This window comes from Pelodiscus sinensis, chromosome 24 (genome assembly GCF_049634645.1).
Source record: "Pelodiscus sinensis isolate JC-2024 chromosome 24, ASM4963464v1, whole genome shotgun sequence".
NCBI classification, from domain to species: Eukaryota; Metazoa; Chordata; order Testudines; family Trionychidae; genus Pelodiscus; species Pelodiscus sinensis.
In genome coordinates, this window is record NC_134734.1 from 23,129,700 (window position 1) to 23,157,170 (window position 27,471).

General features: G+C 63.8%; 1 protein-coding gene across 14 annotated transcripts in view; it reads left to right on the forward strand.

Moving 5' to 3' along the window:
• Positions 1-7,949: 7,949 nt before the first annotated feature.
• Positions 7,950-27,471, forward strand: part of TPM3 (tropomyosin 3) — a 42,632-nt gene continuing 23,110 nt past the window's right edge. For 3 of the 14 annotated variants that reach the window (XM_075907319.1, XM_075907321.1, XM_075907320.1), the window contains exons 1-2: positions 7,950-8,135; positions 9,659-9,784. In XM_075907319.1, coding sequence (XP_075763434.1) covers positions 8,022-8,135; positions 9,659-9,784 — 240 coding nt within the window. In that variant the 5' untranslated portion in view covers positions 7,950-8,021. Of the gene's footprint in view, positions 8,136-9,658; positions 9,785-21,023; positions 21,213-27,448; positions 27,469-27,471 lie in introns of those variants that run through there. The other 11 variants (XM_075907325.1, XM_075907327.1, XM_075907330.1 and 8 more) reach the window with 7 other exon arrangements.

Genomic DNA, 27,471 nt, shown 5'->3' on the forward strand with positions numbered 1-27,471 from the left:
CACAGACCCCTGGCAAACCCACAAGGGCTGCTCTGTGCACCCCTTGCCCGGACACTGTGCCCAGGCTGGCGAGGGGGCGCCGGGGGTCGTTCGCCAGGGACCCCAGGATGCCCGTAACCTCCGTGTACAGACAGTGAAATGGGGGGGTGGCTGCTTCCCCCTGGAGATGCCATGTCTGGGGTGGGTCTTGGCAGCTAGTTAGGGGAGGACTGCCACCCCAGCTCTGAGATGCGGCTGCCTCTGGGGTGGGTCACCACCCCTACAGAACAGCCTCCGGAGTGGGCATCCCTGCAGGGGGATGTAATCGCCAAGCTGGGTGCAGGGTCCCCTCCCGGTGCCGGGTGCTGGCCGCCAGGGGAGGGCAGCGAGGCAGCTTTTCAATGAAGTCCGGCTATGGCCGAGGGTGGCCGGCAGATGGTACGAGTCCCCTAGCGCCCAGCACAGCTCCACCCGCTGCCCGCAGCACCTGAGCCCCACCTGCCTGCCCCCCGACAGCTCTGCCAAGCAGGAGTGAAAGGCCCATGGAGGGGAGCTTTGCACAAGGGCTGGGGGGGGGATCACAGCTGGGGGGGGCTGTGAGCTCATTTGGCTGCTGTGTGTGAGAGTGCCCCCTGCTGGAGCAGTCTGTGCCCTGCATGAGCTGGCAGCCGGCTGGGGGGAGTTTGGTGCCACTGTGGCAGGCTGGCTGAGGGCAGAGTGAGGGGCGGGGTTCACCCCGGCCCCGGGGGTCACATCCAGCTGGCTTCACCCCCGGATTTCACACCTCTGCCCCGCGTGGCCACGGGGGCGGGGGGCCGGGGTCGTGCTCCTGGCAGCGGTGAGGGGAGAGAGCAAACCCGGCGCGTGGCCGTGGGCAGCTGGCCGCGGCGCGGGCGGATCGAACGGCATTGATCAGGGGATAATTTGCCTCGGAAGGCGGGGGTGGGGCCGGAGGGGGGTAATTAATGGGAACGAGGACACGTGCCTACGGTCCGGCCGCTCGAGTGTGCGATCCCCCTCCCCCCCGCATGCAGCCGAGTACGTTTATAAAGCGGCGCGGCGTGTGGGGCCCGACCCAGAGCCGCCGGGAACCGCCCGGCCAGCGCGCCCGGCTCAGGTAAGGCCCCGGCTCCCCCTTGTCTGAGCAGGCGACGGATCCCGGCACCAGCAGGCCAGGGACCCTGGGGAGCCCCTGCTGTCCACAGCAGGCCCCAGGGTGCGTGGCTGGGCGTGGGGTGAGCTCCCCTTCCCGTCCGCGCTGCTTCGGCCGCTCTCCTGAGGCGCGTGCTCCCGGGCGGCCGGTGGCTCCTCTCTGCGGCAAGGGAAGGGGGGTCTGACAGCCTGGTCCGGCCCCAGCCCTGAGCCCATCCTGCTGGCTCTTCCCTGAGCTCTTCTCTCTCCATCCACAGGACACAGCCACTCCCACGAGCTGCCAGGCGGCCTGTCCTGTGCCCATCCCCATAGCCTCTGGGCTCCGCCAGGTATTAGCCCTCCAGGCTGGCCAGCAGGACTCCTCCTGGGACAAGCTGCAGTCAGAGCCGGGGGGAGACCCTGCCCTCAGCCGCACCGCCGGGAGGTGCTTCTGTGAATGGGGAGGGGCCTTGCACCCCCATCTGCCAGCCCCCTCCCCAGCAGGGCCAGGCAGGTGACTCTAGGACCCCCCAGTCCATCTCCCTCGCTCCCCAGCATCCAGCATCACTGTGGTCCGGGGCAGGGGGCTCCCTCGCCCAGGCGGTGGGTCTGGGCTGCGGCGGCCCCCGGCCACACTTGGGCAGCTGGAGATGAACCAGCAGGAGCCATGGGAGGGAGCATTAGTCATCAATAGCCCGCAGGAAGCAGGGTTGGAGCGAGGACGCAGAGTTCTCCGACCACTGACCGACTGTGCGTGCCTCAGTTTCCCCTGCAGGACGATGAAGCTAATGCTCCTACCCGTTGCCCGGCGTTAGCCCCGTCTGTAATGCTGATCGGTGCCTGTGTCTGGCCGGTGGCTGGGTCTGTACCCCGGGCACAGCTGGTTCCACTGCATCTCCCTCCCGTTGGAAACATCTCAGGGTGGGTGCCTGCGGCAGTGCTGGGCCGGGGCTGGACGCATGCTGGGGGCACGAGTGTGTGCAGAGGGGGGCTGGGAAGGGCCCCACAGCTGGCAGGAGAGTGAACCCCCCCGTCAGTGGGATCGCAGTTAGCAGCTGAGGGGGCTGGGGGGGCTGTGAGGTGGGGGTGGGCTGTGTGGGCGGGTTGTATGGAGAGGCATGGGGCATGTGGGTGTGGGGGGCCAGGGAACTCGTGGGGGGAGGTATCATGGGGTGACGTGGGGGGCCAGGGAGATCAAGGGGGAGGTGTCATGGTGGGATGTGGGCTTGGAAGGGCTCTGCACCAGAGCAGGGTGCACTCCCAGGTCTAATGGCCACCCCCAGGCCCGGTTCCCTGCCGGTGACTCCCTGGCTGCTGGCTCCCCTGGGGTGCTGGTGGGGCTCCTGGCTCCCCAGAAGTGGCCCACTTGGAGCTCCCCCTGCTGTACAAACACCAAGGAAGGAGGCCTGCTCACTCCGGTCCCATCGGAGGTACAGATGGGAAACTGAGGCACAAGGTGGGGCAGGGGCTTGCCCACGAATGGAGCAAGAGCCAGGAGTCCTGTCCCGGCCCCTCCCCCCCCCCCCCCGCGGAGCCCATTGGGGAAGGGGTCAGCCTGCGGCTGGGGCTGCAGAGGTTGGCGTTTGGGCAGGGGCAGGGACGGGGTCTGGCAAAAGGGGGGGCAGGGGGGAGGGGGCCGAGCAGGCGCAGAGCTGGGGTGGAGCCCGCCGGGGCAGGAGCCGCGACCCCTCACGTCTCCCTCTTGTCTCCGCAGCGAGCCCAGGCCGGACCCTGCCCTGCCGCCGGCTGATATGTTTGATATTAGGTTGTTTGATTGGAAAACCAACTAAATATCAAACATATTCTTCTGGCGCCAGGGCCCCTCAGCGCCACCTGACCGCAGCCGCTCTGCCCGCCCGGCACGGCCCCCGGCGAGCCCCGGCCTGGGGCGTCTGCAGCCCGGGGACCCCTCGCCCGTCGGCCCTGGCCAGCCCCCCTCCTGGTCCCCTCCTCCTCCACAGCCCCCCCGTCGGCTCTGGCCAGCCCCCCTCCTGGTCCCCTCCTCCTCCACAGCCCCCCCGTCGGCTCTGGCCAGCCCCCCTCCTGGTCCCCTCCTCCTCCACAGCCCCCCCGTCAGCTCTGGCCAGCCCCCCTCCTGGTCCCCTCCTCCTCCACAGCCCCCCCGTCGGCTCTGGCCAGCCCCCCTCCGGGTCCCCTCCTCCTCCACAGCCCCCCCGTCGGCTCTGGCCAGCCCCCCTCCTGGTCCCCTCCTCCTCCACAGCCCCCCCGTCGGCTCTGGCCAGCCCCCCTCCTGGTCCCCTCCTCCTCCACAGCCCCCCCCCCGTCGGCTCTGGCCAGCCCCCCTCCTGGTCCCCTCCTCCTCCACAGCCCCCCCGTCGGCTCTGGCCAGCCCCCCTCCTGGTCCCCTCCTCCTCCACAGCCCCCCCGTCGGCTCTGGCCAGCCCCCCTCCTGGTCCCCTCCTCCTCCACAGCCCCCCCCCCCCGTCGGCTCTGGCCAGCCCCCCTCCTGGTCCCCTCCTCCTCCACAGCCCCCCCCCCGTCGGCTCTGGCCAGCCCCCCTCCTGGTCCCCTCCTCCTCCACAGCCCCCCCCCCCCGTCGGCTCTGGCCAGCCCCCCTCCTGGTCCTCTCCTCCTCCACAGCCCCCCCCCCCCGTCGGCTCTGGCCAGCCCCCCTCCTGGTCCCCTCCTCCTTCACAGCCCCCCCATTGGCTCTGCCCTTCCCCCCCCCCCGCATTGGCTCTGGCCAGCCCCCCTCCCTCTTCACAGCCCCCCCATCGGCTCTGGCCAGTCCCCCTCCTTCTTCACAGCCCCCCCGTCGGCTCTGGCCAGCCCCCCTCCTGGTCCCCTCCTCCTTCACAGCCCCCCCATTGGCTCTGCCCTGCCCCCTCCTCTCGGTCCCCCTCCCTCTTCACAGCCCCCCCGTCGGCTCTGGCCAGCCCCCCTTCTGGTCCCCTCCTCCTTCACAGCCCCCACCATTGGTTCTGCCCTCTCCCCTCCTCAGTCCCCCTCCCCCTTCACAGCCCCCCCCATTGGCTCTATCCTTCCCCCTCCTGGTCCCCCTCCCCCTTCACAGCCCCCCCCATTGGCTCTATCCTTCCCCCTCCTGGTCCCCCTCCCCCTTCACAGCCCCCCCCATTGGCTCTATCCTTCCCCCTCCTGGTCCCCCTCTCCCTTCACAGCCCCCCTCCTGCTCTGCTGCTGCAATAAAGGAGTTTAAGACCCTGCCGGGCGCTGGCTCCTGCTTCCCTCGGCCCCACGCGGCCTGGGGCCAAGCTCGGAGCAGAGGCGCCCGTCCGGGCCAGCGCCGCCAGGCCCCACACAGCCAGGACTTCGCCCTTCCTACCGGACCCAGTCTCTGCAGGGGCACCAGGGTGGGCCCCGCTATGGGGTGGGGAGCAGTGCAAGGAGGGGCCCCGCTATGGGGCGGGGAGCAGTGCAAGGAGGGACCCCGCTATGGGGCGGGGAGCAGTGCAAGGAGGGGCCCCGCTATGGGGGGGGGAGCAGTGCAAGGAGGGGCCCCGCTATGGGGCGGGGAGCAGTGCAAGGAGGGGCCCCGCTATGGGGGGGGGAGCAGTGCAAGGAGGGGCCCCGCTATGGGGTGGGGAGCAGTGCAAGGAGGGACCCCGCTATGGGGCGGGGAGCAGTGCAAGGAGGGGCCCCGCTATGGGGCGGGGAGCAGTGCAAGGAGGGGCCCCGCTATGGGGTGGGGAGCAGTGCAAGGAGAGGCCCCGCTATGGGGTGGGGAGCAGTGCAAGGAGGGGCCCCGCTATGGGGTGGGGAGCAGTGCAAGGAGGGGCTCCGCTATGGGGCGGGGAGCAGTGCAAGGAGGGGCCCCGCTATGGGGCGGGGAGCAGTGCAAGGAGGGGCCCCGCTATGGGGTGGGGAGCAGTGCAAGGAGGGGCTCCGCTATGGGGCGGGGAGCAGTGCAAGGAGGGGCCCCGCTATGGGGCGGGGAGCAGTGCAAGGAGGGGCCCCGCTATGGGGCGGGGAGCAGTGCAAGGAGGGGCTCCGCTATGGGGCGGGGAGCAGTGCAAGGAGGGGCCCTGCTATGGGGTGGGGAGCAGTGCAAGGAGGGGCCCAGTGCAGCCCCCGTGCCCAGGTCCAGCAGGCTGAGCCCCTGGCCACTCACAGACAAAGCCGGGTCTCTCCGGGCCCTGCTGCCAGGCCTGGCTCGGGTTACCTGGCCCCTCAGACTCCGCTGTCCATGGCAGCTGGGCTCAGGCCGGGCGTGGGGCTGGGCACGGGCCCCTTCCCGCCCCCTGGCGGGGCGGCTGGAATATCCTGGGCGCATGGTTGGGATGGCCGGGGTGTCACACGCGCCCAGCTGTCCGCTTTCGGTTTCAGGAATGGAATGAAGCCGGCCTTGAATAAACATGGCCCCGCGCCCGCCACCCTCCCTGCGGGGGGCTCCGAGGCGCCGGGGGTTATTTCCAGCTCCGGAGCAGTGGGAACAAAGGCCTGGGGAGGGGGCTCTTTGTGGGCCGCTCGCCCCCCCCCGCCAGTCCCCTAGCTCGCCCATGCCTGGGCTGGGCTGGCAGGCCAGGCCCCCTGGCCTGGGGGAAGCCACGTTTCTGGGCCGTTGGGAGCGGGTCCCCGCCTGGCTCGGAGATTTTGTCTGGGCAGAGCCCTCACCCCCAACTCCTGGCACCATCAGCCCCTGGAGCCATCGGGCCGGCCTGCCCTGCGCCCCTTGGAGGGCTCCGCACAGGCCCCTGCAGTATCAGAGGGGCTGCCCTGGCTGGCCACGCCGCCCCGTGGGACCGCTCTGAGCCACGCCCTGGGCAGGGCCGGCTGGGCAAGGCTCTGGGGCGCCCGAGACAGTCCCCGTGCCTCTGCCCCGAGCCGGGCAGGGATGCCCCGGCACTTACTCCTGTCCCCTGCTTGCCCAGCAGTCCCCGGGGTGCCCCCACTGCGCCAGGCTCTGCCCAGCCCCTGCGGGGAAGGGACACACCAGGCTTTGGCTGGGGTACGGTCTGGAAGGAGGAAACAAGGCCGGCGCTGAGGTTCCCCACCCGCCGGGGGTCTCAGACACCCCTGCCCCCCAGGGCACGTGGTGGGCAGGCTGCAAAGTGCCGCCGGGGTGGTTCCTACCGCGCAGGGCCGGGCTGACCTCTGCCTGCCCGCACTGCGAGCCGAGGGGCCGACGGCCGGAGGGGAGAGGGGCCTGGCAGAGCGAGCGCCTCAGCCGCGCAGGCGCCTTGGCCCGGGCACCTCCCCGACCGTCTGCCAGCAGGGCACAGCCGGGGGGCTGCTCCTGTGCCCCCAGAGAGGCCCCTGCCCGGCCCCACATCACACCGAGGCCCTGGGGGCCGCTCGCACGCACCCCGGTGCCCGACAATCGCTAGGGAGCCCCACACGGACGCTAAGCCCGGCTCCCTCAGCGCAGCTGCCTTCAGGCCCTTGCTGGTCCCCTCCTCTGAGCCAGGGCAGGGCAGCCGCCCCCACAGGGGCACCGCTCCGGCGGATGAGCCAAAGCCCAGCCCGGGCAGCCGGAGCCGTTCCGGCAGCTTTGGATCGGGCCCATGGCGGCTGCAGACAGAGCTGGGGACCGAGTCTCGCCCGCCGCACCTGCAGGGCCTCTGGGCCCCCAGAGCAGGGTCGGGTCCCTTTGCCCCACTCGGTGAGGGGAGGGCAGTGGCTGGCTCCCCCGGGGCAGCCCCACTGAGGGGCTCGGCCTTTCTGTGGCGCCTTCCAGCGGCAGCGGGGGAATCGCCGGGCAGCAGCGCAGTGCGGGGACAGGGTCACCCACCGTCACCGAACCAGCCACTTGTTCAGGAACAGACCCCAGGCACCCTGGCTCCCAGCCCCTCCCCCCACCGCTCTAACCATTAGTCCCCACTCCAGAGCCGGGAACAGACCCCAGGCGCCCTGGCTCCCAGCCCCTCCCCCCACCGCTCTAACCATTAGTCCCCACTCCAGAGCCGGGAACAGACCCCAGGTGTCCTGGCTCCCAGCCCTTCCCCCCACCGCTCTAACCGTTAGTCCCCACTCCAGAGCCGGGAACAGACCCCAGGTGTCCTGGCTCCCAGCCCCTCCCCCCACCGCTCTAACCATTAGTCCCCACTCCAGAGCGGGGAACAGACCCCAGGCGTCCTGGCTCCCAGCCCCTCCCCCCACCGCTCTAACCATTAGTCCCCACTCCAGAGCTGGGAACAGACCCCAGGCGTCCTGGCTCCCAGCCCCTCCCCCCACCGCTCTAACCATTAGTCCCCACTCCAGAGCGGGAAACAGACCCCAGGTGTCCTGGCTCCCATGCCCCCTGCTCTAACCACTAGCCCTCCCCCTTCCAGTGCTGGGAGCTGGGCCAGGAGTTCTGGCTCCCAGTCCTGTGCTCCGACCTGTCGGCTCTGCTGCCTGTGTTGGGGGCCAGGAGGGTCCCTATCCGCTCCCTGGGGTGGGGAGATGAGCCCGCCCGGCTGCCCGCGGCCTGATGCGACCCCAGGGCTGGCAGTGGCGGCCGGAGCCCAGGGGCCCGCGTCACACAGGTCGGTGCAGGGCGCTGCCTCTGGGAACAACCTCCCGTGGCGGGCCGGGGGGCATGGCCCTGGCTGGACTACGCCTTGGCCGGTGTCCCCTTAGAGTCACGGGGGCAGGGCTCCGGCCCTGGCTGCCCTCTGGCCTCGGGGCTCTGGGCCAAGCCGGGCATCTCCCCCCGTCGCCCCCGGCCCCCAGCACTCCTGTGCTTTTTATAACCAGCTCCCAGCTGTCCCACGGGGGCCCAAATATGGCCCTGGGCATGAAGTCACTGGCCAGGCATCCCCCCACGCTCCCCGGCGGGCGCGGAGACAATGGGTTCCTGCGAACAGACGTTTCGGCTCGGCCCAAGAAAGGCAAAGGCCCCCGGCCACCTGGCAGGGGTGAGCTGATAAAAGCCGCGGCCGGGGAAGGGCTGGCACTCGGCCGCCCCAGCCCAGCCCAGCCCGCTCCGGCGCCCCCAGCCCCAGGCGAAGATGGAGGCCATCAAGAAGAAGATGCAGATGCTGAAGCTGGACAAGGAGAACGCCTTGGACCGGGCCGAGCAGGCGGAGGCTGAGCAGAAGCAGGCGGAGGAGAGGAGCAAACAGGTGGGCGAGAGGCAGGTGTTCTCCCTCCCCAGGGCAGGCGCCCGCCCCTCAGAGACAGGGTTCCCAGGCCGTTATCCCAGGGAAAGGGAGCTGCCCCCAGGGGCCCAGCTGTTCCCCCTCCGGAGACTCACTTGTACGCTGAGGTGGTTCCTAGCCCTCTGCCTGGAGGCTGGCCCCTCATCCCTGGCACAGGAGGGCTGTCGGGGACCCTCAGGGTGCAGGGCAGGACCTGCCCTCGGCTCCGGGCGCGGGTGCACAGGGTTTGAGTCTGGGGGTGCTCGTGGCTTTGCCTTGAGCCCCAGTTGGTGCCCGAGAGCCAGGAAGGCAGGTCCAGGAGCTGGGAATGCCCGGGATCTCTCGGACAGGCACGCTCCGCCACCCCACGGCACCCAGCCAGAGAGGCCAGCGCGCCCGCGCCCGCCCGCAGCCAGATGGGCCCCTGGGCACACCGACTGGCACCCAGTGGGCTGGCGTCCAGGGCTCAGCAGTGTGTCGCGAATGTACCGCGCACAGGCACACGGCTCAATAGACACGGCACTCACCGAGACTGTGTCCCAGCACACCCACCCCGCGGATTGCGTCTCTGATACACACCACACTCACAAACCCACCCCTTTGGATTGGGGTCACACACACTCAAAAGATTGCACAAACACACATACACTCCATAGATGGGGATCACACACATTTACAAACCCACTCCCATGGGTGAATCACTCACTCACTCACTCTCTCTCTCTCTCTCTCTCTCTCTCACCCACACACTCCATAGATTGGGGTCACGCACACACTCGGTAGAGTGGGGTCACACACACTCATACACATGCCATAGATTGGGGTTACACACTCTCACACACACTCACACACACAGTCCATAGAGTGGGGTCACACACACACACACACACTCCATAGAGTGGGGTCCACACACACAAACACCGTAGAGTGGAGACACACACACACACACACACACACAGTCCATAGAGTGGGGTCACACACACACTCCATAGAGTGGGGTCCACACACACAAACACCGTAGAGTGGAGACACACACACACACACACACACACACACTCCATAAAGTAGGATCACACACACACTCCATAGATTGGGGTCTCTCACACACACTCCATGGAGTGGGGCCACACACACTCACAACCCAGCCCACGCGGGGATGTGGCCGCATGGCAGCAGGAGAGGCGGGAGGCGGGTTTAGCCCTTCTGGGCTCTGCCGTTTGGCCAGCGGGGGCTGGTGGGGGGGGAGGAGGGAGGCCCCTCTGCAGGCAGTGGGGGGGGGGCAGATCCTCCTCTGCTTCCCAGATACAAGCTGGGGCGACTGTGCCAAGGGCCAAGGGGCCCCACTGTGTCAGGGAGCTGCCAGCCGGGCCCTTCATGCCAGAGTGGGGCTGACCGTCCCCACCGGTCCCCAGCCAGCCCTGGTCAATGGGGCGGGGGGCTCGGCGGGGCCGGGGGGGGTGGGCAGCAGCCAGGCGCCGGCGCCGGTAACAGGCCGCCTCTTGCTGCAGCTGGAGGATGAGCTGGCGGCCATGCAGAAGAAGCTGAAGGGGACGGAGGACGAGCTGGACAAATATTCCGAGGCTCTGAAAGACGCCCAGGAGAAGCTGGAGCTGGCCGAGAAGAAGGCAGCTGACGTACGTATGGCAGCCCAGGCCCACCGCCTGCCTGGCAGCACACACACCACATCGCACACATGGGCAGCCACACGCATGTCCATGCTGACACACGCCTGATCACACACAGGGACGGGTCACACACCCACACCCCTGGGACACACACCTCTGGAGTGACACACACCTGATCACACACAGGGACGGGTTACACGCCCACACCCCGGGGACACACACCTCTGGAGTGACACACACCTGATCACACACAGGGACGGGTCACACACCCACACCCCCGGGACACACACCTCTGGAGTGACACACACCTGATCACACACAGGGACGGGTCACACACCCACACCCCCGGGACACACACCTCTGGAGTGACACACATCTGATCACACACAGGGACGGGTTACACACCCACACCCCCGGGACACACACCTCTGGAGTGACACACACCTGATCACACACAGGGACGGGTCACACACCCACACCCCCGGGACACACACCTCTGGAGTAACACACGCCTGATCACACACAGGGACGGGTTACACACCCACACCCCCGGGACACACACCTCTGGAGTGACACACACCTGATCACACACAGGGACGGGTCACACACCCCCAGGACACACACCTCTGGAGTGACACACACCTGATCACACACAGGGACGGGTCACACCCCCACAGCCCCGGGACACACACCTCTGGAGTGACACACGCCTGATCACACACAGGGACGGGTCACACACCCACACCCCCGGGACACACACCTCTGGAGTAACACACGCCTGATCACACACAGGGACGGGTCACACACCCACACCCCCGGGACACACACCTCTGGAGTAACACATGCCTGATCACACCCAGGGATGGGTCACACGCACCCCCCCCCCATGACACAGACGTCCGCCATAGCAACACACCTGATCATACCCAGGGATGGGTCAGACACACACACCCTGTGACACACACATCTACAGTAACACACGCCTGATCACACCAAGGGACGGGTCACACACACTTGCTCGTGACACACGTCTGCAGTAACACACACGTGATCACACCCAGGGACAGCTCTCTCTCACACGCAGACACCCCCCTCAGTGACACACACATCTGCAATACACACCTAATCAAACCCAGGGACAGATCACACACACCCCTAGTGACACATGCCCACAGTAACACACACCTGATCACAGCCAGGGACGGGTCGCACACCCGCGCTCCCTCTCTGTCCACACCCGGGCTGCTGAGACCTGACTGCACCTCCCCAGGCCTGGGCCGGGGCTCAGTCCCGCGTCCTGTTTCACCTTCTGTTCCTGTCTCCTTGGAGAAGAAACTCCCGAGCCGGCGCCGAGGGGCAGCCTGAAGCCCCAGCTCAGGCAGCTCCCTGGGGTGAGAGGGGCCCGGGGCTGGGCACACGGCTCACATCTGGGCCCTGGGCCAGGACTGCGGTGAGGGGAGCCAAGGGGCAGGACTGCCGCCATACGTCTTGGGGTCGGCTGCGGCCGCGTCGGTGCCCCAGCGTGAGTTCCAGCAGTCTCAGGGCTCCAGCCAGCCCAGGGGCCGCACTGGGAGCCAGAGCTCCGGGCTCGCGGGCTGCTTCTGCCTTCTCCAAAGGTGCGAAGGGCGGCGGGGGCGTGGGAACGGCCCCGCCCGCGTGGTGCCACCCAGGGATTGCCCCAAGCAGGAGGCAGGGGCTGCCCGGCAGAGAGCGAGAGCGGCCTGCGGGCGCCCGGCGTGTGCGGGGGGATTAACAGGCCGTCAGGCAGGGCTTGGCCACAGGCTGACATAAGAGACGAGCTGCCCGGCGCTGGCAGGGCTGCGGGAAACAGGTGCAGCTTTGTTCCCGCAGGCGGGAATTTGCCACTGCTCTGTGTATCCCCCCCCCCCCCCGCGGGATGCAGGGCTTAGGCGCCTTGCCGGCTCTGGGAGCGTCAGCCCTGACCCAGCAGCGGGGAGTGGGGCAGACCGGCACCGGGGGCGGCCCCCCCGCGAGACCAGCCGAACCTGCCCCAGGGCAGCCCTTGCTCTGAGGGGGTTTTGCTCCTCTGCCACTGGCCCCCGCAGCTGGACCAGGCTGGAGCAAAGCCCAGGCTCGGCCAGGCCTTGGCCACGGGGGCCAGCCCCCCAGCTCTCCCCGCCCCTGGGCTGGGTTCCTTCCCAGCTAGGGGGTGAGGGAGGCGCTGGAGGTGAGAGTGGGGGAGGGGCGGCAGCACCCCGGGGGGAACGAGGAGCAGGGGGGCAGGAGTAGCAGAGGACAGCTTTGTGTGTGAGTGTGAGTGTGTGACTGTGTGTTTGTGTGTGCGTCTGTGCACTGCCTGTCTGGTGTGCGTGCAGGGCCTGGCACTCGCCCTCCGCCCCCGGCTGCTCAGTGGAAGCCCGCGAAGGTGCTAATCAGAGGTGGGAGCCAACGGCCTGGGATTTTCTCCTTTGCCCGGCTGAGCGCCTGCCCGGAGGCTGGGCTGCCCGGCTCCGGGAGGAGGGCGCTTATCCCCGCTCTCGAGCACAAGGCATCCTGGGAGCGCGGCGGCAGCGTGGCTGGGGCTAGGCAGGGTCCCGCCCGAGGCGCAGCCCCCTAGGCCCGAGGCAAACAGTGTGGGCGGCGCGTTGGCACGAGGGTGAGGCACTGCCAGGCCGGTGTGTCAGGGCCCTGGGCTGTGTCCAGGGCCTAGCATGGGGGTGCACGCTGCAGCTGACTGGGATGGGGCTTGGAGCCTGAACTCCCCTCTCTCTGCTAGAGGCGGTCAGGCTCAGAGGCGGGAGCCCGGTGCCTAGGGATCCCTTCTCTTGGGGGGAAGGGGCCTTCGTCCCTAGGGCTGACACAAGGCCACCTCTCACCAGCAGGAAAATCCCTTGTGGAAGACTCGGCCGTGCCAACTTGACAGTGGGTGTGCGGGGTACAGGGTGTGCACAGGGTGTGAGAGGGTGCACATTGTGCAAGGTGTGCAGGGGTGTGCGGCTGTGCAGTGTGCAAGGTGTACAGGGGGTGTGCAGTTGTGGAGCATGCAAGGTGTGCAGGGGTATGAGGTTGTGCGGTGTGCAAGGTGTATAGGGGGTGTGTAGTTGTGCAGTGTGAAAGGTGTGCAGGGGTGAGCGGCTGTGCAGTGTGCAAGGCGTGCAGGGGTGGGTGGCTGTGCAGCTGTGCGGTGTGCAAGGGGTGTGCGGCTGTGCGGTGTGCAAGATGTGCAGGGGATGTGCAGTTGTGCGGTGTGCAAGGTGTGCAGGGGGTGTGCGGCGTGCAAGGTGTGCAGGGCTGTGCGGCGTGCCAGGTGTGCAAGGAGTGTGCATCTGTGTGGTGTGCAAGGTGTGCACAGGGCTGTACCGTGGATGTGGCGTGTGCACGTGGAGTGAGTGAGTGTGCAGTGTGCACGGTGTGCGTGAGTGAGTGAGTGTGCAGTGTGCACGGTGTGCGTGAGTGAGTGAGTGTGCAGTGACACAGAGGCATCCTGGCTCCCTGGGCTGGCCGGCGGTGCCCGGAGCAGCCCTGCAGCGTGGCGGGAAGCAGCTGCCTGCAGCGATGTGACATTGTGGAAGCACCAACCGCACAGCCCGGCCACAAGGAACAACTGGGACAGATAAGGGTATTTTCAGCTGCTGCGTTTCCTGCCCGGCTGCCCGGGGCGTGCGGCTCCTCACTACGCTCACAGGGCCGCCAGGACAGCAGGGCGGGAACCTGCACTTGTGCTCTGGGCCCTGGGCACGCGGCAAAGGGGCAGCAAATCCCACCCAGGCAATAGCGGGGCAGGGGCAGGGCGCGGCTGGGACGGAAGGGCAGTGCCTGGGAGGGGCCTGGGCTCTGGTGGGCCCCTGCCTCTGCCATGGAACCAGCTCCAGCCCCCTGCCCGCAGAGGGTCTGCTCCCAGGGCCGCCTCAGGACGGAATCGGGGCCTCGTGTTGTGGCAACTCCCGGGGCAGGGGCCTGGCTTCGCTCCCTCCTGCTACTTTCCTCCTTCCGGGGAGCAGCTTCCAGGCACCCTGGGCGGGGGAGCTGTGCGCAGGCAGAGTCAGAGGGCAGAGTCCGGGCGGGCCGGCGCGCCGGCGGGGAGCGGGCAGGGCGTGTTCCAGTGCCGAGCTGATGGGCCAAGTGGCCGGGGAGCTGAGCTGCGGAGGAGAAGGCTCCGGGCCGGCCGGGGATGAGAGGAAGGGGCAGTCAGGGGCAGTTTGAAAGCAAAGCCCGGGGGGGGAGGGTAGGTGAGGGCTACGTGGCTCCAAGGCACTGGCCAGGATCCTGGGCCTCTCCGTGGCTGTAGGAATCCTAGAGCCATCCGAGCTGTGGACGGAGCTAGGCCCTGTGGAAATAGAGAAGGCGCCATGGGCCCTGGCGGGGCAGGGGACTCGCCGCGGCCCCCTCTGCACAGCCCGGCTATTGTTGGCCGCGGTTTCCAGGCAAACAATAGCGCGGGCGGCATAGGGTTTCGCTCCGCGCCGCCCGTCCGGCCCGCGGCTGAGCGCTGTCAGAGTGCCATGCAGCTGCTGCGGAGAATTAGCAGGGGACGGGCTGTTCAGATTTATCATCCCCGGGGATTTGAGGGATGCAGGAGCTTTCAGCACCTCTCGCCGCCCCCGCCCGCTGCCGGGTGGAACAGGATGCCCCGCGGAGGATGCCTGAGTGGACACAAGGAGGAGAAAGTGGCCCCCTGCCGATGGGAGCCAGAAACGAGTCCTGGGTGCAGCCCGCAGGCTCGGCTGGCTTCCCGGGACAGCGGTGTGCGGAATAGCCACCTCTCCGCCCGGCACGGCCGGGAGCACAGGACAGGGAAGGCAGGCTGCTCCCGGGGCGCCCTCCCCTCCGCCCCAAAGGCCAGCCCTGAGAGCCGCCTAGAGGCTGGGGAGAGCCCTCGGGGAGGGGCAGGCACTGGTGCGGTGAACAGGAACACTCTGGCTCCGCACCAGCTTCAGCATGGCCAGGGGTGACTGTGAGGGCACATGGGGGGTCCCTGACCCTGCACCCCCATTTGCAGCCAGATGTGACTCTCAGGCAGCCGGTAGAGTAGAAGGTTTTATTGGTTCTCAGGGACACAGCGTAGCACAGGCCCCGGGAGCAGACAGCCGTATCCCTCGGGGGGGAGGGGCTCACAGGCCCTGAACCCCCCTTTCCTGCTCTCAGTCTCCTCACCTCATCCTACCCCCCGAGACTGACTCAACTCCCAGGCCCTACCCTCCCAGCCTGGGGACAGTCCCCACCTACATCCCATTGTCTCTCTCTCTCTGGGTGTCTAGACTACAGGGTTTTATGGAAAAAAGGGGACAGAACTCAGCAGTTTTGTTGACGGCTGTAAACCTCATTCTACGAGGAATAACGCCGTCTGTTGACAGAGTTCTGTCGATAAAAGGCGTTATTGCATCGACACTGTCCTTTGCGTCCACACTGTCATGTCGACAAAGCGCCTTGCTTTGTCAGCAGAACTGGATGTCGTCTAGATGCTCTTTGTCGACAGAAGCTTTGTTGACAGTATCTGTCGACAAAACTTCTGTTAACAAAAGCCTGTCGTCTAGACGTACCCTCTGGGAACAAAGTTGTTATCTTCTTATCTTCTTATCTTCTGAGGCTGGCCCTTAGGAGTCCACCACCAATACCCATGTGGATGAGCCATTTGGAATCACACGTAACACCATACAGAACAGGCAGAAACACCAGGTTACAAAGTAGACAGCTCCCTCACTCTGTCACGATGCTTCTACCCGTGTGGCTTTGCTCAGGGCTTGCTCCTTTAGGCCCGAGTCAGCCAGCTGCTTCAGGAGGTGAAAAATCCCCGTGTGCTACTTCGGTCCTTAAGGGTAGACTCGTGTTTAGGGACCGTTCTGAACCGGGACCCCTCTGGTCAGTGGGTTCTGGGGTTTTCTTTCCTCTGCAGCTCACCCTCTTTCTTTCCACGTTCCCCCGGCCCCCCTCTCACTGTCCTGTCTTCGGACTGCTCTTTCCAGGCCCCTCTTGTGATCACTTTGTGGACTTGCCAGGTTCTCAGGGGCTGGGTCTCACCACACACAGCAGGCTTCAGTCTGGATGTCTTTGCACGGGCCGATCTCTCTGTTACGTCGGTGGGCATTGTCTCTGAACGTGGCTGGAGCATAGTGCTCAGGACTCAGGCCCTGCAAACCACGGCAAAGGACAAACCCACCGCTTAGCTGTACCAGGCAGAAAATGGGCAGTTTCTCTAGAGCCTGTTTACACACTGCTGTTGTGCTGGATTAACTTCAGTCAGATTGAAAACGTGTTAGTTAAACCTCTGTGTGGACACACGCATATCAGTGCAAAGCTGGTGCTAGAGGCTTGGCTTGCTGTACCTTCCCCAGTGCCAGTGCCAGCCAGGCTGTCGCCAGTTTCAGACAGATAAGTAAGCAAGCTGGTGTGAAATCACACTGCCACCACCAAGCCAGGAACAGGCCTTGCAGGGGATGTGTCACACTTCCCAGCCTGACCATGTCTGCAGAGAGCACATCTGAACTGGGTCAGCACGTGGTTATAAATTAATGGAGATTGCCTATCTCCTAGAGCCAGAAGGGACCTTGAAAGGCCACCAGTCCCCTGCCTTCACAGCAGGACCAAGTACCATCCCTGACAAATTTTTGCCCCCAAATGGCCTCCGCAAGGATTGAACTCACAACCCTGGGTTTAGCAGGCCAATGCTCATACCACTGAGCTATCCCTGCTTCCCCTTATGCTTTCTCCTGTGCCAAGGCTTGTGGGAAGGTGTTGGCGTGCTGATGGGCACATTGTGTTTTGGTGGTAAAACTCTGTGGGAATGGGGCAGTAGCACAAATCGGGCGCAACAGGGGTTCTCTTTGGGAGTAAAAGCCGCAGGCCCCGCACCGGGCGCCGCTGACAGATTCCCAAGGCAGAGGGGCCGCCGTCTGGGCGCAGGCTAGAGGTGGCAGAGAGGGTTCGGTGCTAGCTGAAACGGCTGGGCTTCCCGGCATGTCTGGGCCGAACCCTGCTGCACTCGAGAGCACAGGCCCGGGGGAGCTGTGAGCTACTGGGGGAATGTAGCCCTGCGAGGGGCAGAAGCTGGTGGCAGAGCGGATCAGGCCCCGCGCGACCCGTTCCTCACATGGTGCTGGGCGCGGCGGCTCTGTGGAAGACACCGCTCAGCCGAAGGCTTGTGTGGGACCTGGCCCCATGGCGCGGGCCCAGGGTCACGGCCGCTCAGCGGCCTCGTCAGCCTGTGTCTTTGGGGACACGGTTGCCCCGTGGCGGCAGGCAGCTGATGGCCACATAAGCCAGCAGCCTAGGGGAGGCCGAGGGCTGCGTGGGCCGTGGAGTCTGAACTCTCGTCTCACCCTCTGGAGAAGGGGGGGGCAGAGGCTGGATCTTCCTCAGCACCTGTTTTGCTGCCTGCCCGTTCTTCCTTCCGCGCTGCCCGCCACAGGGGCCAGAGTGGGGCTGGCGGAGGGCGGGCGGGGGAGCACATAGGAATCCCCAGCTGGCATATGGTCCTTTGGGGACCCCAGCCATCTGGCGCAGTTTAGTGCAATCCCAAGGCGGCTGGGTGGGGGTGGGGAGACTGTCAGAGAGCTGGAACTCATTCCCTGAGAGCCCCGCCTGTGATGGGTTGGATCACAGGGGGCCCCTTGGGGCTGTGACCCCAACTCTGCACCTTGGCTGGGGGAGACCAGAGCTTCTGGCCCAGCAGACAGGGAGGTAGAGCGCCCCAGAGGGCAGGGGGGTGGGCTCAGAGGCATGCCCAGCACCCAGGGTGACACCCCCAAGGGGATGCCTGTGATCCACTCCGTCCCACCACTCTCCATTGTGCCCAGCAGAAAAGCTAGGCTGGGGGTCCTTCCAGGTCAGGGGCAGAGCAGGCGTGTATCTATGAGTGGGCCATGGCCCATGCACTTCGCATCCAGGTCCACCCCTCGCCAGCCCACCCAGTGCTTCAGCCAGGGAGCGGGATCAGAGTATGGGGTCTGACCCTACTCCTCCTGGCAAGCCAGCTGGGGAGCGGGGCCGGGGTGTGGGGGCTTACCCCCCTCCGCCCATCACTGCAGCTGGGGAGCGGGGCCGGGGTGTGGGGGCTTATCCCCCTCCGCCCATCACTGCAGCTGGGGAGCGGGGCTGGAGTGTGGGGGCTTACCCCCCTCCGCCCATCACTGCAGCTGGGGAGCGGGGCCGGGGTGTGGGGGCTTATCCCTCCCCCATCACTCCAGCCAGGGTGTGGAAGTAGCAGGGCTAGAACATGCACTGGAACACCACCCCCGGCCTGGAGCGCCAGGCAGGCGGGGAAACAGGGCAAACCCTTGCATGAAGGCCCCGCTCTCCAGGTGCAGCCCTGTCCGTTCCCCCCAGGCCAGTTGGGGGAGGAGGTGGCCCCATCCCTACTGTCCTGCTCCCCTGCCCCCCATTCTTGCCCACCCACCCAAGTGGCCTCTTGTGGCTACACCACTGGAGCAGAGCCCTAGAACAGAGGCAGCTGATCTTTCCCAAAAGCTAAAGACACTTCAGAAGAAAAAGGGTGCTACAGAGTGTGAGTCCGGTTCCCATCCAGAGACAATGGAGCAGCAACTCCTGGCAGCTGGCTGGAGCCGGAGCTGGAGCCATGGCGTCCCCCTCATCCTGCTGGGGGGAAGCCGTGGGAGGAGTGAGCCATGTGTGAGCCCAGCTGAATGGAATGTCTAGCTGCACCCGCAGAGGCTTGTGCTGCTGTTCTGGGAGGGAAGATGATGAAGTCTATCTTCATGCCCATATATGCATATGATCTCGTGGGCTGGGGTCCGTGTGGGTGGCCGGGGGACTCCTGGGAGTAGGGCTGGGCGCTGGGATGGTGCTGAGGCATGACACTGTTAGCTGGCAGCGCGGGCTGAGCGCCCTGAACGATTTCTCAGGGCAGCTACCTAACGAAATGGAGGATCATGAGGAAACTGGGACAGGCAGCAGGGCTACAGGCATGCGGGGGGACTGTTCGTAGCTTGTCTGTGTGCGGCATCAGCGAGTCCTAGGTCTATTATTAGCAATGTTCCCTCCAATTTATTCCTGTGCAGAACAAATGTTTTTCTGTGCACCGAGACATGGGCAGATGTGCACCACCAGTAGACACATCTGCTGCCACATCTGCTGTGGGCGCTCTGCTAATCAGCTGGGTGAAACCTGAATCTCTCCTGAGTGGCCACCCAAGGGCTCAGCTTACAGGCAACACTGATTTTCAGTTGAGTTTTTTTGCCCCCACGGGGTGGCTGGGATTGGTGGGGCTATGAGCAAGTTGTAACTCTGGGACTTTGGGGATGGGTTCATGGGGGGAGGGGCAGGTTGTGGCTTTTGGGGCCTTAGTGGGGACTCTGGCCTTTACACTCACTAGTGTGTGTTCCCTATGGGGGTTGTTTTAGGGGCAGGCTGAGAGTTGGGGGGGAGTGCGCCTCACACATTGGGGTCTATGGGATAGGAGTTTCAGGGTTTACCTACACAGTGTAACTTTGAGCACAGGGACCCTGACAGACTGTGGGGTACTGTGACTTTGGGGTGTGACAGATTGGGGATAAGAGAGGGGAAGAGGGTATGGTTTGGGGTATCAGACTGGGGCTCGGGAGTATGTGGCTCTGGGGTGTCAACGACGGGCTCAGAGAGGGGGAGGGATGAGGTTTGGGGAGTCAGACTGGGGCTCGGAGAGGGGGAGAGGCGCAGTTTGGGGTGTCACAGACTGGGGCTCAGAGGGGGGAGGGGCGCGGTTTGGGGTGTCACAGATCGGGGCTCAGAGGGGGAGGGGCGCGGTTTGGGGTGTCACAGATCGGGGCTCGGAGAGGGAGGGGCGCGGTTTGGGGTGTCACAGATCGGGGCTAAGAGGGGGAGGGGCGCGGTTTGGGGTGTCACAGATCGGGGCTCAGAGGGGGAGGGGCGCGGTTTGGGGTGTCACAGATCGGGGCTCAGAGGGGGAGGGGCGCGGTTTGGGGTGTCACAGATCGGGGCTCGGAGGGGGGAGGGGCGCGGTTTGGGGTGTCAGATCGGGGCTCAGAGGGGGCGGGGCGCGGTTTGGGGTGTCAGATCGGGGCTCAGAGGGGGGAGGGGCGCAGTTTGGGGTGTCACAGATCGGGGCTCGGAGAGGGAGGGGCGCGGTTTGGGGTGTCACAGATCGGGGCTCAGAGGGGGAGGGGCGCGGTTTGGGGTGTCACAGATCGGGGCTCAGAGGGGGAGGGGCGCGGTTTGGGGTGTCACAGATCGGGGCTCAGAGGGGGAGGGGCGCGGTTTGGGGTGTCACAGATCGGGGCTCAGAGGGGGAGGGGCGCGGTTTGGGGTGTCACAGATCGGGGCTCAGAGGGGGAGGGGCGCGGTTTGGGGTGTCACAGATCGGGGCTCGGAGGGGGCGGGGCGCAGTTTGGGGTGTCACAGATCGGGGCTCAGAGGGGGAGGGGCGCGGTTTGGGGTGTCACAGATCGGGGCTCGGAGGGGGAGGGGCGCAGTTTGGGGTGTCACAGATCGGGGCTCAGAGGGGGCGGGGCGCGGTTTGGGGTGTCACAGATCGGGGCTCAGAGGGGGCGGGGCGCGGTTTGGGGTGTCACAGATCGGGGCTCAGAGGGGGAGGGGCGCGGTTTGGGGTGTCACAGATCGGGGCTCGGAGGGGGCGGGGCGCAGTTTGGGGTGTCACAGATCGGGGCTCAGAGGGGGGAGGGGCGCGGTTTGGGGTGTCACAGATCGGGGCTCGGAGGGGGAGGGGCGCGGTTTGGGGTGTCACAGATCGGGGCTCAGAGGGGGAGGGGCGCGGTTTGGGGTGTCACAGATCGGGGCTCGGAGGGGGAGGGGCGCGGTTTGGGGTGTCACAGATCGGGGCTCGGAGGGGGCGGGGCGCAGTTTGGGGTGTCACAGATCGGGGCTCAGAGGGGGGAGGGGCGCGGTTTGGGGTGTCACAGATCGGGGCTCAGAGGGGGCGGGGCGCGGTTTGGGGTGTCACTGATCAGGGCTCAGGGGGGGAGGGGCGCGGTTTGGGGTGTCACAGATCGGGGCTCAGAGGGGGGAGGGGCGCGGTTTGGGGTGTCACAGATCGGGGCTCAGAGGGGGCGGGGCGCGGTTTGGGGTGTCACTGATCAGGGCTCAGGGGGGGAGGGGCGCGGTTTGGGGTGTCACTGATCAGGGCTCAGGGGGGGAGGGGCGCGGTTTGGGGTGTCACTGATCAGGGCTCAGAGGGGGCGGGGCGCGGGGCGCGGGGCCGGGGGCGGGGCTGCCAGCCCCGCCGGTGGCTCGTCCCCATGGCAACCCGGGCGGGAGGCGGGAGGCGGGAGGCGGGCTGCATCCGGGGCCCGGTGCGGAAGTGAGGTCACTTCCGGGCGGGCGGCTCCCGGTATTTGAGGCGGGGCGCGGCGCGCGGCCGCAGTCGCTCGCAGCCATGGCCGGGGTCACCACCATCGAGGCGGTGAAGCGCAAGATCCAGGTGCTGCAGCAGCAGGCGGACGACGCGGAGGAGCGCGCGGACCGGCTGCAGCGCGAGGTGGAGGCCGAGCGGCGCAACCGCGAGCAGGTAGCGCGGGCGGGGGGGGGAGGGGCCGGTCGGCTCCCTGTGGGGCGGCGGCTCTTCCGCTCGCGGCTCAGGAAACGAGGCGGCACATTGGGGGGGGCTCAGTGCTGCGCCCCCCTCCCCCCACACGGCGGGCTCACGTGCGCTTGGCCGTTGGCGCCGCCATCCCGCCCTGCCGGCCGCTTCCGCCGGGGCGTGGCCCCCTCCCCCGCGGGCCCGGCCTGGGCGGGGCCGGATGGGGCTCTGGGGGCCCAGGGGATCGGCCGCCCCGCCTCTGCAGCCGCGGGTCCTGCGCGGAGCCTTGGGGCTCCCGGCGCTCGGCTTGTGGTCGGGAGTGGGCCCCACGTGGTGGGCGGGGAGGGTGGGTGCGTGGCAGCCCCATCCCCTGCCCTGCTCCGGCTCCGGGTTCGGCCGGTGGCTGCTCCCGGTGTCCCTTGCCCGCGGGCAGCCTGGCTCTGCGGAGGCTCCGTGTGTCCCTGGTAAAACCAGTTCGGCGTCACCGACTGGTTCTGTGGCTGACTGGCGGGATGGTGACTCCAGGGCTGTGTGTGCCAACTTCCAGGGCTTAACACCCTGGCTCCTGGAAGCTTTTAACCAGCAGCTTTCCCTCGTTGCTAAAAAGTCTCCCTGCTCGTAGTCTTTGGTCCTAGCAAACGGGCATATCCGATCCAGAAGTAGCGTTCACGAGCCGGCCCATCTTGTGGTGAGCTGCTCTGACAATGGCAGGGATGCTATGCATGGCAGAGGCTGCTGCACTAAGCTGATCAGTGTCTAAATCCTAGAGGGTGTGGGAAGGGGTTCTGAAGTATTGAAGAAAAATTAGTTTTCTGGTGGGTTTTTAATCAAGTGGGCTAAAATCTATCACCACCTTCAGACATGCCAAGAAAGCTCCCTAGTACACAAGACTAGCTATGTTAAATCGTGATTGATCAGCTAATCGAGTAGTTGATGGGGGGGGGGATGCAATGGGATTTCCTTGACTAGTCGATGGGGGGAGGCTCTTGCTATCCCCACTAAAGTTTAGGTTAACTCCCTGGGGACAGTGTGAGCTGGGACTAAGCAGTCCTGCCTTGTGCTGGCCCTGGGGGCTAATCCTGCTGTGGCTCTCTTTTAAATGTAGTAAGAGCAGGGTGCTTCCACTGGGGCGTGGCGCCCCCCTTGCAGGCCTGGCCTAGATGGGGCTCTGGGGGGTCCAAGGGCCTGCAGCCGGTGCCGGGGGGGAGGAATCGGCCATGTCCTGCTCTTAGTACATTTAAAAGGCAGAATTGCAGCAGTTGAGGACCTGGTGCCCGCAGTGACTGCTTCAGTCTCTACTTGTACCTGGTCCCCATGCCCCACACTGTGGAAACTGTGCTGGGGGGACGGGGGCTTTTAAGATGGCTCCTGCCAGCTCCTGCTTCCCCCCTTGCTGCCTCTGATATAGAGGCAGCAGCAGATGGGGAGAATGAGTAGTCGACTTGCTACCCAATAAGCCTCGTGTATTTGACGGTTTTACAGCTCTACAAAAGGCAATCTGTTTCCCTTTCCTGAAATGCCTTTTCAGAGTCCTGAGTGACCCAGTTGTGTTAAACTAGGGATGCTAGAATATAATCAAGAAACCATTTAACTAATAAACTGATGGATAATGGCCATGGTTACACTCAGCTGGCTCCTGGGGAGGTGGCTTTGCTGTGGCAGGGCAGTGAAGCCACCTCCCCGGAAGCTGCGAGGGTAAGGGCTGGCAGCCCCGATCCTTGGGAGGCGGCTCTGCTGTACAAAGCTAAGCATTATACTACAGAGCCCACAGTGCGTAGCCATGTCACTGTTGAGATTTTCAGGGGTTACACGGTTACCTTGTTGTAAACCTTTCCCTTCCCATAGGAAGATTCCCACTAATGGGTGCAGAGAAATCGTTTCTGTTCATGACCAATATGGCTTATTGACCAACACTACATTGGGCAGCTTTGTTGGCATAGCTAAGTAATACTCGTTTGAAGCCAGCGTGGAGGAGGGGCTCTGGCAGTTGGAACAATGGCATACCCTGAATGCTTTCCCAGCATGCAGACGCCCAGCAGAATGAAGTGGTGGCAAAGAGCTGAGAAACCTCTCTGGAGTATATGCCAGGACACCCCCGTTCTCCTCCAGTAGAGCAAGCAACTGTGCAAATGGCTAGTAGGATTAGGCAAAACTCCCTAGACTCTGCAGTCACTGGCATGCTCCTGGCCCACTAACTTGGTGAGGGGCAGAGCTTCAAACCTGAACAGAGAAACCTGCACTTCTAACCAGTGAGTGAGAGATGAGAAATGGGTGGGCCAGCCACTGAGTTTCTGAAGTGGTGAAAGCAATAACTTCACATTGCGTCACTTCTGTGTTCAGCTGCACTGGCATGTACTGCTGGAGGGGATGTCTGGTCCTGCAAGGACTCTCCTCTGGTGGTTATCAGGTGATCTTGCTTCTGGTCAGCCATGTAGTGACAGGGACTGAGGTCTGCATATCTCCTTGAGGCCGTGGCTGGCCTACAGGTATACCAAGCTCTAGGCTCGAGACTCGCCCCTTACAAAGGTGGCAATAGGAATGTGCAAACTGGGTCACTTGTTTAGTTACTAGGTCTTCAGAAAGACAAGCCTGATAATTCTCGTGGGGGGTGGTGTAAGACTTTTTCAGACCTCCCTTTTAAAGACTTCCTTCAGGTTTTGATCTCATTTATTTCCAGAGATCTGATTCCACCTTCCCTTTACAATCTTCCCTTGCTGAGACTGCCTCCTTTGTCTCCGGGCTCTGTTTGAAGAGGTGTGTAGCTAGCATTGCTTGTTCACATTCCAGGCTGTTCTTTGTTGAAAGGCTGTCCAGGTCTACAGCAGTGCTGTACGGGGCACTCCCACTAATCCGAGGTGTTGCTTGGAATACTGGTGTGGCTTTCTGCTCACTGTACTGTTGACTCCTTATGAGAAATTCGGGTGACTCATGTTGGGTATTGTGTCAGTTTAGGGTAGGTAACTCTCTCAGGAAGCTGTAGTGATTGGCTAAGAAATCCACCTATTTGTGTGGCATGACTGTACTAGAAACTCAGATCTGTACAGCAGCACTCCAATGAAGTCTGGGCCTGTTTGAACATCTGTGTAAACTTAGTCTGGTTTTCTACAAATTCCAGCATTACCTCAGCACACAACTATTTGGAAGCTGCTGCTCCAAAATGGTGGCTGTCAGCAAAGGCGAGGTGGAGTTTACTTTTCTCTGAATGGTGCTGGCATACCTCACTCAGCCAGATGGCCCTCTGGCCAGGGGCTCACCTAGCCAGGGAATCTCTTCTGGCTCCATTTAAGGAGATCCAATTTGAGGATATCCTGAATAGTAGCAACTGCATCTATGGCGGAAGGAAGGGTGGGGTGGAGTCTACTCTGACCCACAGTGTTGTCACACTGCACTTCTGCATTTGTCACTGCTTCACTGATTTCTTGGTGTGCACTGATGAATAGGCTGCTCTGGGTTGTCTGTTTCACTCAAACTCTGAGCAGAGGCCTGAGAATCTGCACTGGGAAATGAAGTGATTCCTTATGCTTGCCTCAATCGGTTTGTCCTAAGATACCCAGAGCCCTCTCCCAGCTCAGACACACGGTATCCTTGGAAGCCTAACTAAGCACGCTGGCAGAATAATTGATCAGCTGTGGAAAGGGTTCTCTAGACAGTTGGTGGATTTTCCCTTACTCCTGAGCTTTCCAAGTCAAGGCTGTTTTGGCCTGGTGTAGCTTGGGACTTGCAAGGGGAGGGGTTGTCTTATCAGTCTGCATCTCTCCTGTGTCTGGGTATTTCCTGGTCTGACTCAGTCCTGAACCATTGAGGGGAAATAGGGGAAGGATGACAGCTAGGGCTCAAAGCACAAAAGGTGTGAGTGGTGCTTGGCGTGGACTGAAGTGTTCTGGGAAAATGCAAGTGATAGCAATTGAGCTGCCAGTGCAGGAACTCTGGGGGGAACTCCCAGACTTTCCATCCAGCTGAAATACTGGCTTAATGAGCAGAGCAACAAAATTGCTCCGTTCATGGTGCTCTTGAATACTGAAGCCCTTGTTAAGAAAGTACGTGAGGCAGGGTTGGATAGACAGGCTGGTCTGGAATTGCTGGAATCGGGGCAGGAAGAAGTAACCACATCAAGGTCTTAGTGCAAGTGTAAGTTAGACTGAAGCCGCGGTAACTTAGGTTGACGTATGGGCCTAGTCTACACTGCTTCCCCCATCAATCTAAGACAAGTCATGTAGCTGATGTCAGCATATTTAACATGGTGTCTTCCATGGGGGCAGAGGCAGCTCTCCCGTCGATTGACGTCTCTTCTCGGTGTGGTGGCATACAATGGGATTGTGCTTGGAGGTGGGCTCATAGCGTTTAAGCAAATGCGATAAATTGACCACTGATGGATTGATCGCGGCAGTGCCCGTCCACCATGTAGTGAAGACAAGCCCACAGCCATGGCAGTAATTGCATCCTTTCCACGTCCACGCTGCACTGCCTGTGTCCTCACGAAGGGCACTTCACCAATTTCACTGTCAGCCTAGGGCAGTAGCGGCAGCTTCTGAAAGGCAGCAATACTCCAGGCAGGTGATGCAGCGGCAGCAAAGCGCCATGCCTCGTGTGGAGGTGGAGTTGAGTTGCAAAGGCGGAGGCTGCATTATAGTGCTACCCTAATGCTGGTGCAGACCAGGCCATAAGCTGACCAATACGGTGTCCTTGCAGTCTAGTCTGACACTGACCACAGCATGTGAACTGGCTGTAAGGAGTGGCTGTGCTGCCTTCTGGTCAGCTGTAGAATATGGAATGGGCAGAGGGCTTTCCCTGCCTTCTACTCACTGGGCTCCTACTCACCTAAGTGCCTTCACAGCAGACTGGAATACAAACTGTGGAGAGACCTCAGAGCTCTGAAGGCACCCACAAACAGGCTGCCATCAGTGGGAGTTGGAAGGGAAAATTGGGCTCCAGGTTCTTCATGCCTCACCCTGGACAGCCCTGGCTGAGAGCAGGTCAGAAAGTCATGACCCTGGGGCTGACCTCTGCCCAAGCTGGTCTGAAACCAGATGGGTTTCCTGAGGGCAAAGGGATAGTCGGATCCGGGTAGCAAGGCCTGTGGAAGACGAGGCTTGGATCTGATGCGCTGATTGTCTTGCTGTCGGTCGCTGGCCTGTTCAGCCAGATCAATAGAGGCTTTGCTAGGTCTAAAGTCAGCTGGGAGGGGGACTGAAGTGAGGAAGTTGGCCTTAGGGCGGAAGACACACCTAACTTGTGAGTGAGTGGAAGGAGGTGCCCTGTGAGATAAGCAGGCAGCACTGCAGCTAGGAGTCCAGGGACAGCCCTGCACTTGGCTGGTGCAAATCTACTCTAGCTGTAGAGACTCTGCTGTGCAATAGGGGTGGCCACTCCCAGGCCTTGGTTCAGCTCGTTATTTGCAGCCTCATAAGGATTCTTTTGTAATTGGTATTGTCATATTCTAGCTAAGCCAGCAGTTGTCATGGGAACATGGACACTGCCACCCTGGCTTGTTGCAGCCCTGTGTGTTCTGGGTAGAGTGCAGATCACAGGAGTCGGGCCCAGATGTCTTCTGGCTTTAGGCTGCCACTAACAGGGCCTTACTTGTGTGAGGAGCCCTCTTGGCCCATGGGCTGTCTGGCCTGTCGGGCCCCTCAGTTCCTTATGGGGAGTAGGGTTGGGACTGCCTTGCCTAGGAGGAGCTAGTACTGGCCCCTCCCCTGCAGGCGCCGCTCCCCCAGCACCTGGGCAGCATAGTTATTGCACTGCCAGCCCTGATCTGCAGCTCTGCCCTGGGTGGCGCAGTCAGGAGGAGAGCCTGGGGGAGCAGGGAAGGAGTTGGTCCATACCTGAGTGTTTGGGAGGCACAGCCTTCCCTGCCTCTAGGCTCTCAGGCCAAAATGTCTGCCCACCCCAGTACTAAGCTGTCTCACTCTGTCCAAGACTCTAAATGCAAGTTTCTGTACCCTGAGCATCAGAGGGCTCCACATGCAAAGTGGCTTATGGTTGCCTCCCCAGCTGCTGCTTGCTCTGCAGGTGCATTGTGACATGGGGGGGGGGGGGGGGGCCTCCTGCACGAGGTAATGAAACTAAGCAGGTTTCTGTTGCCTCTGCAAAGCTGTCGGGAATGTCCTGCCTTCACTGTGGGGGGGGGAAGCGGCAGTGTGCGGAAACCAGCTGTGAGGCGAGTGGTGAGAGGGTAGAACCCCAGGGCAGCTGCTGGGCCGAGGCAGACTTAAAGCACCAAGTAGCCAGAAGGGAAGTGACGGTA